Source organism: Nematolebias whitei, chromosome 3, assembly GCF_014905685.2.
Source record: "Nematolebias whitei isolate Nwh7 chromosome 3, NemWhi1, whole genome shotgun sequence".
Classification (NCBI taxonomy): Eukaryota; Metazoa; Chordata; class Actinopteri; order Cyprinodontiformes; family Rivulidae; genus Nematolebias; species Nematolebias whitei.
In genome coordinates, this window is record NC_056500.1 from 4,782,208 (window position 1) to 4,800,470 (window position 18,263).

Below are 18,263 nucleotides of genomic sequence, written 5' to 3' on the forward strand. Positions count from 1 at the left end.
TTTTTTTTGTTTTTTTGTGAGGGAAAACCGAAGGACTCAGCGGAAAAACCCCATGGCTGAGAGACGTACCACTTCGCTCATGAAGTCTCACGTTCTCCAGTCAGTGAGACTGTAGAGCGTGAGACTTCATGAGCGAAGTGGTGGCGTGAATGCTCGTGGTTGAACCACCCGCTCCACCATGACCCGGTCAGTCAGGAAACGGCTCCCCGTCATCCTGCACTGTAACCCGGGTAAGACAGATGGACTGGTCTGGAGTTTGGATCAAAACATTCACGCCTACATCAGCAAAATTGTTATGATTAGTCTAACAATATCCATGATGAAAGGCATTATAGCCAACATGTTCATAAAGAACTTATCCCATTTCCCAAAGGTTTCCAGATATTTTTTGATGAGGTTACGTAAAACTTCAACAATCTTAGCGCTGACATCTAGATCCAGTTTACGGACCACGTCTCTCAGCTCTGCGGCGGAGCAGATATCTTGGAGATTCCGAACCGCCTTTTTCGACACTTTTCTGGACTTTTTCGTGTCAAAGTGGAACTTCTCAGGCATGACAAGTCCGTCCAGAGTTCTAGAAACCAGAGAATTCAGGAAGAAAGAGGTTTCTTCCGTGGGAGTGGTGTACTTACTGACTGCACCTACTTTCGTCAAAACTCTCAGCGTCGTGGCCACTGTGAAGAACCGCAGTGGGTTATTGGTCGCTGAGTCGCAAACAGCTTGCAGAAAGGATCCTGGCACTTCCATTTTTCCTACAGAGAGTGAAAATTGAACAGTTACAAACTTCTCTGACGTGTGTTCAACTCGAACCGACCTTCAGAAAATGATTTCAGTAAACACAGCAGCCCTATATATAGAGTTTGACTGACGCCACGTCCTCTGTCCTTTGATACGTCATCGTTAGATGTGCACATCAAAAGACAGCGTCATCGAAATGCATGACGTCAGATGTGCGCGTGAAATTCTGAGATTAATAAACATTAACTCGATATGCAAAAAACAAAACGAGAACTCGATACGCAGTTCCTTCCGGTATAGAACTTTTCGTTTCCAGGCAACAGTTGTTTACATGTAAACAATTGTCTTTTTGAACCTGAAGCTGAGCAGCGGTTACACACCAGATGAGCCACAAACTGTTGTCAATAAAACTACTGTAAGGCAGGTTAAACTGTTTATCAGCCTTTAAGCTTGGTTTTGTATTTTATGTTTGTTTTCCGAGCCTTCAGGTCAGTAAATGCATCGCAGCCATGGATCGTGACACATTTCAGTTCGTGCATGATTTAGTTTGTCATGGCAGCATGGACGTGGCTAAATGCTGTCTGTGCCAGAACTAGAGACTGAAAGTACACAGTGTTGGAGTCAGAACAACTCAGCTGCCATTGTAACTTACATGTTGAGGAAGTGAAGTTCATGGAAGAGATCCTTGTGTTTGTCATGTATTGTCCATGGCCGCACCGGAAGCAAAAGCACAACTGGTGTCAGAATCGTGATGTTGTCCAAGACTCGTGTGAGTCCTGAAGTGACTCCAGCTTAAAGACAGGCTCCAGCTGCGGACGGATAAAAACAAAGAAGAAGAAAGTAGGCGGAGTCTTGCTGTGCGGATCGATACAAAACATCGATACTATGTGAGGCATAACGTTTCGCTCCAGAATCGATTCTTAGATCAAACTAGCGATACCTTTGATACTTCACTCATTTCAGGTAATGCATAGGAAGATGATGGAAAGTAACTAAACTGTTGAGATCTTGTCTAAATGACACGCGGTTGGAGGGAACTACTTTTTCTTCCACCTGAGTAAGTGCGTAATGCGTTTAAGCGGAGCAGCACACTGCTCGTCAGTGTCAGTCTGTAGACGCAGCGGCGGAGCTGACCAGAGTCATGTCTGGAGCTAGTTCGTCTCCACAAACTGAAGGTTTGTGGAAAACCTGTGAAGAGCTGTGGCAACACAACACACCTTGTAAAACACTTCCTGTTAAATCACAACACAGAATATGATGCAGTGATGAGGCAGACGGAGGAGGAGAGCAAAGAGTCAGGTGCTGCTGCTCTGGAGGAGTCCCTCAGGGCTGCAGGACTTCCACATACAGAGGGAGCAAATGTGGAGCTTTAAGCTGTGCTAAGAACTGCTGCAGCTGGAGTTGTTCAAGTTAATACATGTGGTTGTGAAATAACAATTAATTCATGCTTGAACAAATAGTTGCATGAGTTCAGTTTGGAGTAATATTTATGTGTATCACTGAGATAATCTCACATGGACAAAAAAGCATAGATTTATTCAGGTAAGGTTTCAACAATCATTTGATTACATAGACCAGGTGTCATCAAATTGTGCAGAGCAACGGTGATAAAACAGCCTTGGTGAACTCTGAAAAATACTGTATATACTACAAAATATGGATAAAATATTTATTATCTTAAACATATATCCTATTATTTAATAGATATTTAATAATTTATTTTAATAGTTGTATGATTTTCCTTATTGTCTTATTTTTATTGTTTGAAAAAACATTTCACAAATTTTGTATGATGTCCTGTTATTTTCTTTTGTTTTACAATCTCAGACTAAATGAGGCACTACCTCAACATACTCCTGAGTTTAAAATAAATAAACTACTTTGTCTTGCATTCTTCATGCAGCTTTGATTTGAATACATTGCTTTTTTTAGGTTTACCTGACACATTATGCGTATTTGTAAAAAGTATCTTTATCGCTATCGATACCGCTGCACTTGTATGCGGTGTACCCGGTATCGTATCGGACCAGAAAAATCCTGGTATCGAACAACACTGTAATCAAGTTATTGTAGTGCAGGGGTTGGCGGATCGATCCCAACACTGATAACATCGATACTAACCGTGTTATTGACATACATGTCATTAAAAGCTTTTATGATATCTATGGTTATTGGTGCCAGTGTAATGAGATCGATACTTTTGCTTCAGTTTCTCTCCTGTTTGCTCTGAGGTTTCATCAAACATGCCACTGTGGAAGTGTCGCTCCTGTCAGAGCAGGCAGGGCCCACAGAGACGCTTCTGGGAATATTTATTTGAACCCAAGGCTTTCCAGGTTACATTTTATTTATTGTATTTTCACTCATTATTTTTAATTTGTAGTTATTTTTTTCTAATCCAGAAAATAAATTCACATAAGATGAGAAATGTTGTTTTATTCCTTTATATCCTAAATATATTTGACTGTTTTATAACATTTGTTTGTGATATAAAGTTGGTTTATTTAAGAAAAAAATCCAGAAAGGAGTGCAATGAAAGGATAATTTTAATTAATTATCATAGCTTCTGAACAAAATGTTTTAATTTATTCTTGAGTGATCATTTTGTGCACTTTGTTTAAGGAAAAAAAATCCAGCCATCATAAGAAATGGGGAATTGAATTTGTTACAGTTCTAATTTTTCAGATTAAAAAAAAAATTATAATAAAGTATTTTTTATTTATCTATAAACTTTGCCTAGTTCTATATATTTTGGGTTTTAACTAATAAATGATCCAAAGGAAAAATCACAAAACACTTAAACATCCCAAGGAGCACTGTGCAAGCAATCATATTGAAATGGAAGGAGTATGAGACCACTGCAAATCTACCAAGACCCGGCCGTCCCTCTAAACTTTCATCTCGACCAAGGAGGAGACTGATCAGAGATGCAGCCAAGAGGCCCATGATCACTCTGGATGAACTGCAGAGATCTACAGCTGAGGTGGGAGAGTCTGTCCATAGGACAACAATCAGTCGTACACTGCTCAAATCTGGCCTTTATGGAAGAGTGGCAAGAAGAAAGCCATTTCTCAAAGATGTCCATAAAAAGTGTTGTTTAAAGTTTGTCACCTGGGAGACACCAAACATGTGGAAGAAGGTGCTCTGGTCACATGAAACCAAAATCCAACTGTTTGGCCACAATGCAAAACGATATGTTTGGTGTAAAAGCAACACAGCTCATCACCCTGAACACACCATCCCCACTGTCAAACATGGTGGTGGCAGCATCATGGTTTGGGCCTGCTTTTCATCAGCAGGGACAGGGAAGATGGTCAGAATTGATGGGAAGATGGATGGGGCCAAATACAGGACCATTCTGGAAGAAAACCTGTTTGAGTCTGCAAGAGACCTGAGACTGGGACGGAGATTTATCTTCCAACAAGACAATGATCCAAAACATAAAGACACATCTACAATGGAATGGTTCACAAATAAACGTATCCAGGTGTTGGAATGGCCAAGTCAAAGTCCAGACCTGAATCCAATCGAGAATCTGTGGAAAGAGCTGAAGACTGCTGTTCACAAACGCTCTCCATCCAACCTCACTGAGCTCCAGCTGTTTTGCAAAACTGATGGAGACAAACCCCAAGAGACTTGCAGCTGGAACTGCAGCTGGAACTGCAGCAAAAGGCGGAGCTACAAAGTATTAATGCAAGGGGGCCCAATAATATTGCACGCCCCACTTTTCAGTTTTTTATTTGTTAAAAAAGTTTGACACATCCAATAAATTTCATTCCACTTCACGATTGTGTCCCACTTGTTGTTGATTCTTCACAAAAAATTAAAATTTTATATCTTTATGTTTGAAGCCTGAAATGTGGCAAAAGGTTGAAAAGTTCAAGGGGGCCGAATACTTTCACAAGGCACTGTAAACAAAATTATATTTATACGTTTTAAGCAAACTCCATCAGCCTCTTCCAGGTACAATCCTCAAATTACCACAAGCAGGATCAATAAATGTCATTACTAATATTTATACTTTCAAGCATTTCTAAAACTCCTCCAGAGCTAGTAGGTTTATTTTTAAACAAAAGATCATCGTTGTGGGTTCGCTCTCCAACCAGAAACTAAAGGTCTGATTTGTTTAAAACATTTCATTTTGTCCTGTTCTGCCCGTCTGTTGTTAACCATCTCCAGACCAGTAAAGTGACGTGAATTAAATAAAAACCATATTTCAGAATATTTCTTATTTCTGCCTTTTCACCCCAGCTCTCCCTGCTGCCCGCCGCCCTCTGCTGTATGGAAGCATCGAGCCAGCTCATTGGTCAGTGCCAGCGTCTCTCCTCTCCAGACAAAATGTGTGGGCTGTCCTGCCTGGCTGCTCTCTGGTGGGTAAACGAAGAAGGAACTGAGCTCGATGGCCAGAGCCGACCGGACCAGGCCGACCCCCCCGGAGATCTCCGGGCAGGGGTGATAGACCCGGCCGCTGGCGGGATGCATGAACAGCGCCTCCGGTCGGAAAGGCACGGCGAGCATCTCCGCGCCGCCGCAGTACGACAGCAGCTCCTGTTCTCCGGTGAGCCCCTGGGGGCCCGCGGGGCTCTGCAGCAGGTGGGTGAAGACCACGGGTCTGTCGTCACAGCGCAGGAAGTTCCTCTCTCTGCCGCACAGAGACAGGAAGGGGAAGTCCTCGTAACGCCCGCTCTGATTGGAGCGCAGGCGGCTGAAGAAGAAAACCAGGAAGTGTTTGTCTGGAAAAATAAACGAACATCGATGGTAAACAATCAGAGACACGTCTGCTAAATGCAGGAACTGAAACATCTGCAGGGACCAGATGTGTCAACAGTCTGCTCGAGGGGAAACAAACGAGAGAAATAAGAATATAATATAATAATGATATTTTATTTGTATAGCACATTCCTAAATACTCAAAGATGCTTAAAAAAAAAAAAAAAAGACTTTCCATAGAATAATTAGGACAAATAAAATTCTAACCAGTTTATGATGCAACATTTATTTATTATGTTATATTACATAGATGCTATTATGATACAATCTGATATATATCTAGAAATAGATAGATATAATTATTATATTAGGCAAATATTGTTAAATATCTATATTCTCTATTATTATAATGACACAATGATTATTTAATTTAAAAGGACAGACTTTTAGTAAACGTAAAATGTTTAAATTTTTAGTATTTATTTAATTAGTCCTATATATTGAATTTATTAATGTGTTTTAATGCTTTATTTTATAATCATTTCAATGTTTATTGTGGTTAGTGTAATGATGAAGATTATTTTGATTTTATACAATTTATTTATTGGTTTATTGATTGTCACAATGCTACCAGACTTTCTACATTTCTCAGATCAATCAACAAATCAAGTATGTGGTCAGTAAGACATGTTTGTATGTAAACAGTTAGACAGGTAGTAAGACAGACAGGGCAGTAGTTAAGAAGGTAGACAGGTGTGTAGGTAGTAAGTTAAATTTATAAGTACATTTTCACTCTGTTACATAGTTGTACTGATTAATTAATTAATAAACAGTTTTACACTTCTGTAGATTTGTTAAATTTATCATTTGGCCTGTGCTGATTTTTTATTGTACAGCACACAGGTTGTTGTTTTTGTTTGTTTTTATTTCCCATAAATTGAGTGCGGTGTGTTATTGATGTTTAAAGCTGAAGTTTGGCTCTAAATTGTTTCAGCAGTTTTAATTCATCAGTGTGAGGAAAATGAAAATTACCTTTGAAGCAGGTGACAAAGTTTTTCACTTTAGTGTCATCGAGGAAAAGCTACAGGAAAAACACAACACGCACACTGTTTAACGCACGAATGTACGCGCATAGTTCGCCTGCGTGTTTAAAGCCTCACCTGTCCTTGATGGTCCAGGTAGTAGAAGTACTCCCGGATTCGAGGTTCGGGGCTCTGGCCCTGGATGTAGGCAGCGGCTCCTCTGGAGGAGGCGTAGCCGGCGGGAAGGCAGCGCAGGGCGGTCAGAGTTCCGCAGCGCAGGGCGGTCAGAGTTCCGCAGCTTCGCGCGGCGGTCCGGAGGAACATGACCGCGGGAGGTTGAAATGTTCCGGGAGGAACACGGAACCCGCTCGGTCCAAATACAGTGTTTACGTCCGCGTGTTTACTCACAGCAGGGTCACAAAGCGGCGGTTTGTTTACGGCGTAGAAGAAGAAGCGACCCGGAAGTGCTTGTATCTGTTGCCTGCTGCTGCCCCCTGCTGGACAGGAGCGTCATTACAACAATCAGAGACTCACCTGTAGGCTGCCCTTCCGCCTTCAGGTAAGGTGGATCTTTTTGTTTCACCTGAAAACACAAGATGGTGGTTTGAGAATTAAAAAAAAAAAAAGACATTAATGGCGGACTTCAATCTTTAAACCGCATTCATCGATCTCGCAGTAAGTTCTTGAGAAAAACAAACAATAGTTTTAGCAAACTAGCTAAACATAGAAGTTTCGTAAACTGATTTGCATAGTAAAGTTTATAAACATTAACTAAAGTGTGTTTTAGTTAAATATTTTTAGGTGTGCTTGTTAAAATGCTTGTGAAAAAGAATCCGTTGAGTTTATTTACGTTTTCTACGTCTGTACGTAATTTGCGTAAATAGTCGGATTATTTTTTGCGTGAACTGTCTTTGAGATTATGCGTTGTAAAATAAACATCCCGGTAACAAAACGCTTGAAATGTTTGATTGTTGTTGCAGGGAGCTGAACCGGTTTCATGTTGTTCAAAAGGTGGTTTCGGTGACACTTTTCGGTCAGCAGGTATGAGTCAACCGGCCCGTTCGAACCGGGGACACCGGGAGCGGAACGGACAGCAGCGTCCGCCGCTCAGCGACCACAGGCGGCCTTCCCCCGCCAGGTGAGCCCGGTGCCCGGAAGTACACGCACTCACCGCCCGACAGGTTCAAATGATGAACAATTAAACAGCACGTGCCCCTTAAAAAGCATATTAAATGCTAATTATAAGATTATGCGTCCAACAATACTTACGATTAATTAAAACTAAGTTAAATTTACAGATATTAAGCTGAAATTTGGTGTGGTAGTAGCTGAGGGTCATCCCCAACAAACACATTGAGCATTAACAGATCCCGCAAGATCTTAAAAACAACTCTGTTAGCAAAATATCTCATGTTGTCATTGTAGCTGTGAATAAACTCCTCTGAACAAGTGTTACTGTTTTAAGTTATTTTAGTTTTGTTTTCTAAAATATGAAAATAATTGTTTAGTTTCTTTTCATCTTCACTGTTCAATAGTCCAAAATGAAAAAAAAAAGATATTTAAATAAAATCTAAATTTAGTCATGTTTGAAACTTGATGTTTGTTTCCCGAAGCTAATTTAGCTTTTTGTGACATAACTAAATTAATAAAAAAAAAACTTTTGTTGGTTTAAAGAGTAAAAACTGATCACAAAAGCAAGAAACAAATATGATTCCAGGTGAAGTGTTTGTGTGGTGCATTTTTAAAGAAAAACATTTAAATGTCGAGAATAATCTAAAAATATTACGAAAACTATTAATTTGATCTTTAAAACAAGCTTTCCGATGGTCCTTCAGGGATTTATTTAGTTTGCACATTAAGTTTTAACACTTTCTTTTTGTTATCCCAGACATTTTTAGCTTTAGCATTTCATCAGACTTGAAATAAAATCCTGCTTCTCTGAAGATCATATCAACATTAAAACAAAAACTAAATGGCAAATAAGCCAAACCTTTAAGAATTGCAATAAATAAAGAAACTAAAAAACATTTTTATCGATTCTTTTCAAACCTGAACATTAACCTTTTAAATTAAAATCAAAACCACAGAAAGTTCATGTTCGTGACGTATGAACCAGATGACTGACACGAGGATTCTGTTTCAGCTCGTCCTCTCGTCCTCACCGCTCCAGAGACGTGCGGGACGTCCCTCGGGTGGAGCACCACGACTCCACATGCTCCAACATCTGCTCCAGGAGAGGTGGGCCAACGTTCTGCTGAAACTACAAGCAGGGCTCTTCAAGTGGCGGCCCGCGGGCCACACTTCAATCAGGCCCACTTCGTAAAAAACAAAAGTTATTTGGGTTTTGTTTGTTGCATTTATGATTCAATGCAATAAAATAAACAAATGTAAAAGGTCGTTGTAAACTTTAGTTTATGTACATGATTTTAATCGCTGGATGTCCGGCCCTTGAGCTGCTGGCTTTCAGAAACTGTGGCCCCCAGAGCAGTTTTGTTGAAAAGCCCTGCAGCTGTTTCAGTTTCTGTGAAAACCGGACCGACAGGTTTCTGCCGTGCTCGGCGCAGAAGGAAACAAGTTCAGCACCTAACGCCAGAAGAAGTCGTGTAAAATCTAAACGCAGCCGTTTCTTGTTTTGACAGGCATCGTTCTGATCTGCGCCGTCCTGACCAACGCCCTGGTCCTGATCTGCGTGGTTGCCGCTCAGATGGTCGTATCGGGTCTGTCCGCCATGGGCGGCATGGGCAGCTTCGACATCAACACCAACTTCAACATGCAGGGCACCGAGCTGCAGGCGGCGCGGGACCTGGACATGCAGTACAGCCAGATGAGGGCGCCGGGCGTCTACGGCGGCGTCGCCTTCAGCCTCGTGTTCGGCGTCGTCTCGCTGCTGTTCGTCGTCGCCGGGAACAAACCCCCCCATCTGATGTCTCGGAAGCTGCTGGTGGGGCAGCTGGCGTTTCAGGCGGTGGGCGCCCCCGCCTACGTGGTAGCCGTCGGCCTCTACCTGCACTTTGTCATCAAGGTCAACGCCACGGACGTGTGCATGCAGCGCCGGCTTCTGTACTCGAGGAACGGCTACACCTGGATGAACTGCGACGTGAGCGGCGCCGACGCCGCCGTGGCGCTGTTCGGTCTCATCACCGCCATCCTCTACACCGCCGGCGCCGTGCTCACCTTTCAGACCGTCCGGGGCGTGGAGCGCTACCTGCAGGAGAGGAAGAGGAGAGAGAAGCAGCAGACCCCGAGCGACCTTCAGAGAGCCCCGCTGAGGTCCGACACCTCCTCAGTTTGAGGGGGCTGAGGTCCGACACCTCCTCTCAGTGCGAGGTGGCTGAGGTCCGACACCTCCTCTCAGTGTGAGGGGGCTGAGGTCCGACACCTCCTCTCAGTGTGAGGGGGCTGAGGTCCGACACCTCCTCAGTGTGGGGGGGCTGAGGTCCGACACCTCCTCTCAGTGTGGGGGGGCTGCAGGAGCGCCGCCAGAGACTACTGAACTCCTGGTGTTTACAAAACACGAAGTTTCTTACATTTAACACTTAACACTGATGGGGGGGGGGGGGTATGCAAAGATAAAAAACTAATTTAATCTAATTTTACTTCAGACCGTCATAAATGAGCCTTTTTGTGTAAAAAAACAAAAAGAGTCGATCTCGTTTTAATCCTCCGACACGGGAGACATTTTTAACTTCACCTATTTTTGATTTATTGGAACCAGAACTATTTTCTGTAGAAGCTCCATGATGTAAAAAAAAACAGTCAATAAGTTGAACTCGTATCTAATCACAGAATAAATCAATTATATTTAGAGCCTCTTATTAAGAATCTGTACATTTAAAATCTGTAAGTTCATAATGAGCTTTACTTGGTGACGAACTCGGGCAGTGAATTAAATCATGTGACCTTTTAATGGTTTTTTATGTGTATTTTTACTAGTTGTAACTTTTGAGCAAATCTATTAAACATTTCTGATTAAATTTTAAAATTCATTTTGTGCTTAAACCTCCTTCTTACTTGACAAGACGTGACATCTGTCACTCACGTGTTTGTGACATGCTCTTTCTCGTGCAGAAGAGAAACGGACTCCTGGTAAGCCCCTCCCACAGCAGCGCACGTCACGTGCAAACAAACGAGGGAGCACAGTTGCCAGAGTGAATGTTGTGCTTTTTACTTGACGGGAAAGTTGCGTACATTCTTCATTATCCCAGCCTCAAGGTCACATCAAGGTCAAAGTTACACAAGGTCTTTGCTTGTCGGGACCAAAACTTCTCGTCCATCATCTTTACCCACTTCCTTTTGGGTCGCGGGGCTCACTGGTGCCGACTGGTGCCCATATCCAGCAGTCTCTCAGGTGGGGGACACCCTGGACAGGTCTCTAGTCCATCACAGACACCAAGGGACATTTAGTTACCAGACTAACCTGCACGTTTTTGTTCTGTAAGAGGAAACTGGAGAAAACACTCGTGCACGGAGAGAACATGCAAACTTCACCCAGAAAGGCCCTCGGGTCAGGATTTGAACCGGCCACCTGCTCGCCGAGGCAGCAGCTCTACCATCTGCCCCACCGTGCCGTCGTCTTTCCATCGCCCCAGCTCTGAGGAGATGCAGTAATTAGTAAATGAGACCGACGCTGGAGCGGTTGTGAAGCGGTCTCGGCGCTGCGCTGCATGAATGCACCACAACGTTCGGCTCAAACGCTGCAGGACAGCCGTTGTGACGGGGCCGTGCACGGAAGGGTGGCGCAAAAACGCATTTTTAACACAATTTCAGCGCTTACTGAGTATAAACCCAGCAATCAACAATAATGTATTGCTGCTGCCATATTACTGTAGATAAGTTTTTTTTACGACTTGAGTTAAACAGTTACAGTAAAATATATAAAAATCAATAATGTATTCCAACTATTTTCAGATCTCTTGTAAATGAGTCCAAGGCTCAGTGGGATTAACTGTAAATAAAGGCTGAATGAAAATGATGTGATGTAAAAGAGCAGCATGATGGCGCAGTTAGAGCTGTCATTTCTAACCCGGGCCGTAATAATGGCCGGGTCGGGCTTTCGATTGCGTCGGAGGACGCACGCGGCTGACGAGCCAATTATATGGCAACACGGCTTGCCATACTATCACATGGGACGTGCGCTGACCGGCCTTGAAAGAGGTAAAAAGTTCAGTTAAGCTTCAGATGGGACTACCGGCACTGGCAGGAAGCGATCCATTTCAGCGACCCAAACGGGTGAGATCCCAAAGCAGACATGTCAGAGCAGGGCCCGTGTCTGAATGATGCAGAATGCAGCAGAAGCAGGGATTTAATGAACTTTGACGGCCATGAAAGAACAAACACCCCCTCAGCTCCGATCTTCTGCCTCTTTTACTCAGCCGCTCACGTCCGCTGACCGTTAACTGTATAAGCAGTCAAAGCTTAATTAAAAATGTCGGGGGTTTTGTGGGTTCCTACTAGAAACCCATTAGCTCTAAATTGGTCGGGTTGGGCGGGGTTCAGAAATGATAGCTATACGGGCCGGGTCTGAATGCAACTCCAAACACATGCATGTTAGGCTGAGTGGTAACTCTGAATTGTCCCTAGTTGTGAGTGACAGAGTGAATGGTCGTTAGTCTCCGTGTGTCCCTGTGATGGACTGGAGACATGTCCAGGGTGTCCCCCCTCTAGCGCAGTGACTGCTGGACCACCAGTGACCCCCCCTGCGAAACAAAAAGGAAGAAGCGAGTAAAGATGATGATGTGTAAAAAAAGACTAGTTGTTTTGAAGTTTCCTTCAGATATTAATCCTTAAATGACTTTAAACACGTTTAAAATCGGGTCCGTTTAGATGTTTACAGATGTTTACAGATGTTGACGAACGGTCCGGATCGTTTGAACGGATCTTTACGATCGATAAGAACCGAGTTGCAGACGGTAAAAAGACACGACTAGTTTGTTTTTCCCCTCGTAATTTCTTCCAAGTTTTCCTCTTTGAACGCAGATAAACACTAATGAAATGAGTGGATTTTTGTTTTTCATCTTGGAGCAAAGCAAAAGATCAAACTTTTTATTAAAAATTCAACTTTTATATATTTGTGAAAAATCAAAGTATTCCACTTGAGCCAGTTTGTTGAATAAACCAGTTTCCTCTCAAAGGCAGACAGCACTTCAAATCTTACCATTTATTAAAAAATAAGCCATTTATTGTTTTTTATATCACTTTTTATTTCTAGTCTTCTATTGTGGTTGTAAATTTTTATTATTTCCATGATAATTTAGTTTAAAGCTGCAGAGGGACCAAAAAAAAAGTTTTAAGTTCTTTTCGCTCGTCAAGAAGTCTAAAGCAGCAGATTTGAGTTTATCTGAAAACTTTATTGTTTAGCAAAAGTAGCTCTCTGGTGCAGTTTTCAGTTCTCGACACGTTTCCGAGACAAAACTAATGAACGCACGGAGCTGTTGGTAACTCTGATCTGGACTCGACGCACCCAGAAAGAAGAAAAACAAAAACAATCGGCCTTCAGAAATAAATCATCTTTTCTCTCAGAGAATATTAGTACGTCTCAGTGACTAACTCACTTTAAGTATGAAACTCCTAGGAGTTAGTTACAGTTTCTAACTCCGACAACTTAAGGCCATCAGCTGCGACAGGAAACAGAAAATAAAGAGGGAAAATCTCAAAGTACCGTTAGCTGAGGTGAAACTAACCAAGTGCTTCTTCATATCATAGATATGGTAAAAAATCAACTACGTGTGGAGATTCGAGCAAAGCGTTAGAAAAAGGGGTTTATCCGTAGAAAAAGTGGAACACAAAACGAGGACAGGAGTTTGTGCTGGGCCCGGATCAGGGCGACGCTGCTGTTAAAGAGGCGTGATGAAGTAATCGGCCGGTCTCTGGAAGTTGTGCGTTTGTTGGTTGTGCGTCTGAATCTGCTCCTGCTGCAGCTGGATGATCTGACGGACCTCCTCCTCCAGCTCCGGCGGGATGATCAGCTGGTCGTCGGGGTCCGGCTGGGCGGGGGCGTTGAAGTAGCCCCCCTGCTTCCTGACGGGGGCGTCCCCGGCCTCTTCGATGACGTCCTGGCTCCGGCCCTGGCAGGCGACGGACCCGTTGGCTCGAGCCCTGCGGCCCAGAGTCCCAGACCAAGCGTCCCCGCCGAGGCTGGGGGAGGAGGGAGGGGCGGGTAAAAGCTCGGTGCTGGATGAGGAGCGGGTGGGTTTGCTTGTGGCGTGTGAGTGAGCGCAGCCGTGGCGGAGCAGGCAGTGGACGTCGGCCTCCACCTCCACGCGGCTGCCGTTAGAAAACACGCCGGCGATGGGCTCCTCGTCCTCGCTGTCCAGCCCGTTATCGGACAGCGCTCCGGAGAACTGTCTCTGGAAGCTCGCGCCCCCGCGGGCGGGTCTCCGTACGCCGGATCGCCCTTGGGTGTTGGGGTCAGTCTGAGGCGGCGGCTCCTCGGAGGACGCCGTGGATCCCACCTCGCTGCTCATCTCGGACGTGCTGAACTCGCTGCTCAGTTCGCTCGCGGTTCCGGAGGAGGCGGGCGGCAGCGGGATCCCGCCCTCGCTGCTCGACGAGTAAGGATGCCCGGCGGACTGAGCGCCTGGGCCGGGGCTGGGCGGGGGAGGCGGGGGCTCGCAGAAACAGCAGCAGTCTTCAGTGATGCTGAGCTGCACCACGACGGCGCTGAGGCTGTCGGAGCAGCCGAAGCTCTGGGCCAGCGTCACCAGCTTCTTGGAGGCGGCGAGGGCGTCCGGGACGTTCCGGACCGCTTCGATCGCCTCGTCGGGAGACAGCAGGTCCCACAATCCCCTGCTGCCCAGGAGGAAGAACTCGTCCTGAGGGGTGAGCGTCACCGTGGAGACGTGGGGGCGGGGCGTCACAGAGGGACAGAGGAAGGAGTAACCCATTATTCTGGTGGAGTCCGTCACGCCGCTGACTTTGTTATCCTTGAGACAAGGAAAAGAAAAATATAAATGTAAAATGTATTTAGTTTTTAATTCTAAAACCATAAAATGTCTTATCAAATTTTTATTTATTTTGTTTAAATAACTGAATCGTCCTTTCTGACTATGCAATTTGCCGTTACCTCGGTGATGATGGCGTTGTGCTGTCGGACCCTCTGGTACTCCGACTCCTCTCTGACGGTGTGAACGTCGGAGAGCAGCAGGGCTTTTCCGCCTCGACACAGAACCGCCTGACACCTGCCCACGTTGGCGGCCTTCAGCGTGAAGCAGCCTCCGTGCTCGCCGGGCGCCACCGGGTCGTGTCTGATGTGGCACAAAGCTACTGAGCCACCCATCCTCTGACCCGCCGTGCCCAGTTTCCTTCAGAGACCCAAACAAGCCGTTAACAGGAGGGACCGCAGCGGTGGCAGAGGAGGAGGAGGAGTCAGGGCAAAGTGGGCGTTTACCTTTGCATGGTGAGGAAGGTGTTGGTCATGTAGTCCTCCTGCCGCTGGCCTCGGTGAAGCTCCTCTGCGAGCACGTCTCCCATGGTGCACTGCAGCAGGTAAGGCACCTCCACGTTCCTGTCTCCGTCGAACACTCCGTACAGAGCTTCACGGATCCCGCAGAAGCTGTCCTGGGCCAGAGCCGCCACGCACAGCCTGAGCAGGAGTCATCGGATCAGAACAGGGACAGGGAGCTCCAACAAGACCCGTTACCGTGTTTAAAAAGACAACTTGGTTTCTCTGGGACAAACGGTTCTGCTAACGTCTTCGAGTGAAAACGCCCCGCTGTTCACGCTAAAACACAAGAACTGCCACGTTTTTCATTTCAAACACAAACAAAAAAGGTCTTTTTAACCTGAAAACTAACAAAATAAAATATATTAGTTTCATTTTAACATTTTATTTCAGGTAAAAAAAAAAGAAAATCTAATTTTCTGTGAAAATAAAGCATTGATGGCGAATGCATCGGCTAAAATTGAAGCTAAAACTACATTCAAGTTGAAAAAAGGCTGCAAAAAGTATAACATAAGCTAAAATGAGCAGACTGGAGGGTGAAATGAACATTACAGAGGCTAAATTAATCAACACTTAAGCTTAAAATGAGCAGATTGAAGGCAAAAAAATAAACAAAACTAGAGCAAAATCTAAAAAGTAAAAGCATAAGAACAGTAGCTAAAAGCTAAAGCAGCCAAACAGTAGCTAAATGCAGATCTGTATATAAAATTATCAAAACAAAACTGAAAAATAAATGGTAGCTAAAGATTAGCAAAGTAAGAGCTAACAGTATCAGAAAAGGTGCTAAAACTAAAAAAATCAAAACAGCTAAAGCTAAAAAAATAGTAGCTAAAATTACACAATCAGATGCTACAGTGAACTCGTCAGTAGTAAAACTGTTGCTAAAATGATCAAAACAGATGGTGGAAGTAAGACCAGCAGGAAGAGACTGACTTGTTTTTGACCCCGGAGGCCTCGGTGAAGCTGTGACTCCAGACCGCGGGGACTCCATGACCATCGCTCGCACACGGAGCCGAAGGTGAAGGATCCACCCTGAAACAGCGGATGTTGCTGCGGGAAGAAGAGAACAAAGATCAGACAGTCGCTTGAGAAGTTCTGCTGAAGACACGCTTGACGTTCGTACTTGAGGAGCTCCAAGCTCTTGTGGTCCAGGTTGAGCCGAGGATTTCCTGTGAGGTCGAGCTCCTGGAGTTTCGGAGGAAGCGTCTCGGGCAGAGTGACCTCCGTCAGCTCGTTGCAGCTCAAATCGACACACTGACGGTGGGAGAGTTAGAGCCGAGAGTCACTCACAGTTCACGAGAGTGCAGGTCACTGAGAACGTCAAGATGAGTGCAGCCTTTGCTTGTTCGTGCTCACGTAAGGCAACATGACAAACTTAATTTACTCCTGCTGTTGTGTACTAAAAGCTGATTTGGTGAACCTGAAGTGGATGTTTCAGGTAGAAGAGAGGAAGTTTCAACAAATCCAAACTTGTAACAAAATATAACTCATTAAGCTACTACAGTTGTCCCTCGCTGTTATAACTTCACTGCACAGTTTTTTTTTTAAACCCTTTTTTTATATTATGAGTACTGTACATTAGAGTCTGACTGATATATCGGTAGGGCCGATGATTTAGGACGATATAGTCGTTTGGGGACATATTGATATCGGTGATAGTGTCCCATTATGCGCCGATATCAACACTTTTAGTTTTCACCCCTAAAATGCTGGAACCAGCCGTAACTGTACGATGTATCCAGTAGAGGGCGCACTACTTTCAGTTAGAGCTAAAGTTAGTGTTAAGTTGCATCGCCTTCACATTAGCTCCGTTGTCATGGCAACAGTCCTGTCGGATTGAGCTTCCGGTTTGTGAGGACATCCAGCGTTCGTAACGTGACCTTTGTCGTCCTCAAAGAAACGCATCGTTTGTCTGAAATCTTTACGTCTCTGCAAAGAAAAGCAAACGCCGCTGCGGTCAGTACTAACGAGACCTTCACCAAACGTGACTGTTTAAACGATGAACAGGGAGCACGTGTCTTTAATTTATATTTTTGTAACACGCTTGATGACTTGTAAATAGTTAAGACTGGTTTTATAACCAGTGCACCGCTTGTAAACCTGCTGTGGGACTACGTAGACCTGATTAGCTTAGCTTCATGGTTGCTAACAGCCGCACTAAATAAACAAGTCCCACTCTACTCACTGTTTTCTTAGATTCGTGGGGGTGGACAAAGATCAAACATTTTCAGCCATTCTATCGGTTATCAGCTGTCGCCATCCCCTCCCAATATCGGTATCGGCGAAAGCCAAAATGTCCGTATCGGTCGGGCTCTACTGTACGTACTGTGCAGTACATTCATCTCATCGTCATCATCTTCATCTCCAAAGTGTTTACGAGCGTAGGACGTGTTTAGAAGAGTAGGAATGTCATGATTCCTGCCCGTCTGTTGACCACGCCCACCTGCTCTGCTGTGATCAGCATAATTCTTCTCACCTGGTGGCTGTGGCATCTAAGCGTGCCCCTGTTCGCTACCCAGCGCCGGATTATCGAGTCTTGCAAAAGTAAACGTCCAGCGATTAACTCATGCTCTTGACAGATCCACTCGTCCGGAACAAATTTCTGTGCCCTGGGTTTTCCCGTTTCGCCTTGCCCCTGTCGGACGCCTGCCAAGCTTCTGACTTCTGGACATCAACCTTCTTCTGCGTCCTGACCTCTGAGTATTTCCTGAACCGCTCAGATAACTAGTTTGAAGCCTGTCTCCCTGAGTATGACCCTTGCCTGTTCTCTGACTAACCCACTGAGTTCTGGACGGATCCAAACTAAGCAGAAACCTGACTCAGGACTCCGCCCTCGCTGTGACATCACTACTCTCTCCATCCACCCCAATCCTCTGCCTGGAGAAGTGAGTTTAACCACCGGATCAAGTCCCACGATAGTGGATGTTTTCTCTGCACTGTTCAAGCTCCCAGTCCTTCCACAGCCATCGACTGTCCCTCCTCAGCTTTTTCAGTGCGTTCCCACAGACGTGTGCTGACTTCCTTCAGTCTTTTCAAAATAAAGCTTACTGAACGTGTTCGGAGTCTGGTTGAAATTTTGGGTCCTCTGCTAAACTCATTAGAGGTAAAGGTTAATTAGAGAGTGGGAAAGGTTTGAAGGAGTGTGGGAATGGTTTATAAAGCCTTAAATTATATATAAATAATAAAATGATTATAACGAAGCTACTTCGCGGACTTTCACCTATCGCAGGGGTCTCTGGAACGAAACCCCACAATAGGCGAGGGATCAATGTAGTCCCAAATACTTTGTGCTAATATATATTCATATAGTAAATAGTGTATATATATATATATATATATATATATATATATATATA

At 44.5% G+C, this 18,263-nt stretch overlaps 3 protein-coding genes across 3 annotated transcripts in view; 1 reads left to right on the plus strand and 2 right to left on the minus strand.

Moving 5' to 3' along the window:
• Positions 1–4,612: 4,612 nt before the first annotated feature.
• c3h8orf82 (chromosome 3 C8orf82 homolog) lies at positions 4,613–6,791 on the minus strand. The gene is made up of 3 exons (XM_037697809.1): positions 6,606–6,791; positions 6,478–6,526; positions 4,613–5,468 (listed from the first exon to the last, which is right to left on the minus strand). Exons 1-3 carry the CDS (start codon positions 6,789–6,791, stop codon positions 4,978–4,980), a joined length of 726 nt encoding a protein of 241 aa, XP_037553737.1. The 3' UTR covers positions 4,613–4,977.
• A 706-nt stretch (positions 6,792–7,497) lies between these two features.
• On the plus strand, positions 7,498–9,759 carry si:ch211-191a24.4 (uncharacterized protein LOC100150331 homolog). The gene is made up of 3 exons (XM_037674453.1): positions 7,498–7,605; positions 8,611–8,705; positions 9,107–9,759. The coding sequence occupies exons 1-3, from the start codon at positions 7,511–7,513 to the stop codon at positions 9,757–9,759; spliced, it is 843 nt and encodes a 280-aa protein (XP_037530381.1). The 5' UTR covers positions 7,498–7,510.
• Positions 9,760–12,753: 2,994 nt separating this feature from the next.
• The window catches only part of LOC119430486 (PH domain leucine-rich repeat-containing protein phosphatase 1), an 18,530-nt gene continuing 13,020 nt past the window's right edge, over positions 12,754–18,263 (minus strand). Inside the window, exons 13-17 of the mRNA XM_037697900.1 lie at positions 16,031–16,161; positions 15,841–15,957; positions 14,854–15,048; positions 14,530–14,767; positions 12,754–14,389 (exon numbers count right to left, since the gene is read on the minus strand). Of these exons, the coding sequence (XP_037553828.1) occupies positions 13,301–14,389; positions 14,530–14,767; positions 14,854–15,048; positions 15,841–15,957; positions 16,031–16,161 (1,770 nt within the window). The 3' untranslated portion in view covers positions 12,754–13,300. The remainder of the gene's footprint in view (positions 14,390–14,529; positions 14,768–14,853; positions 15,049–15,840; positions 15,958–16,030; positions 16,162–18,263) is intronic.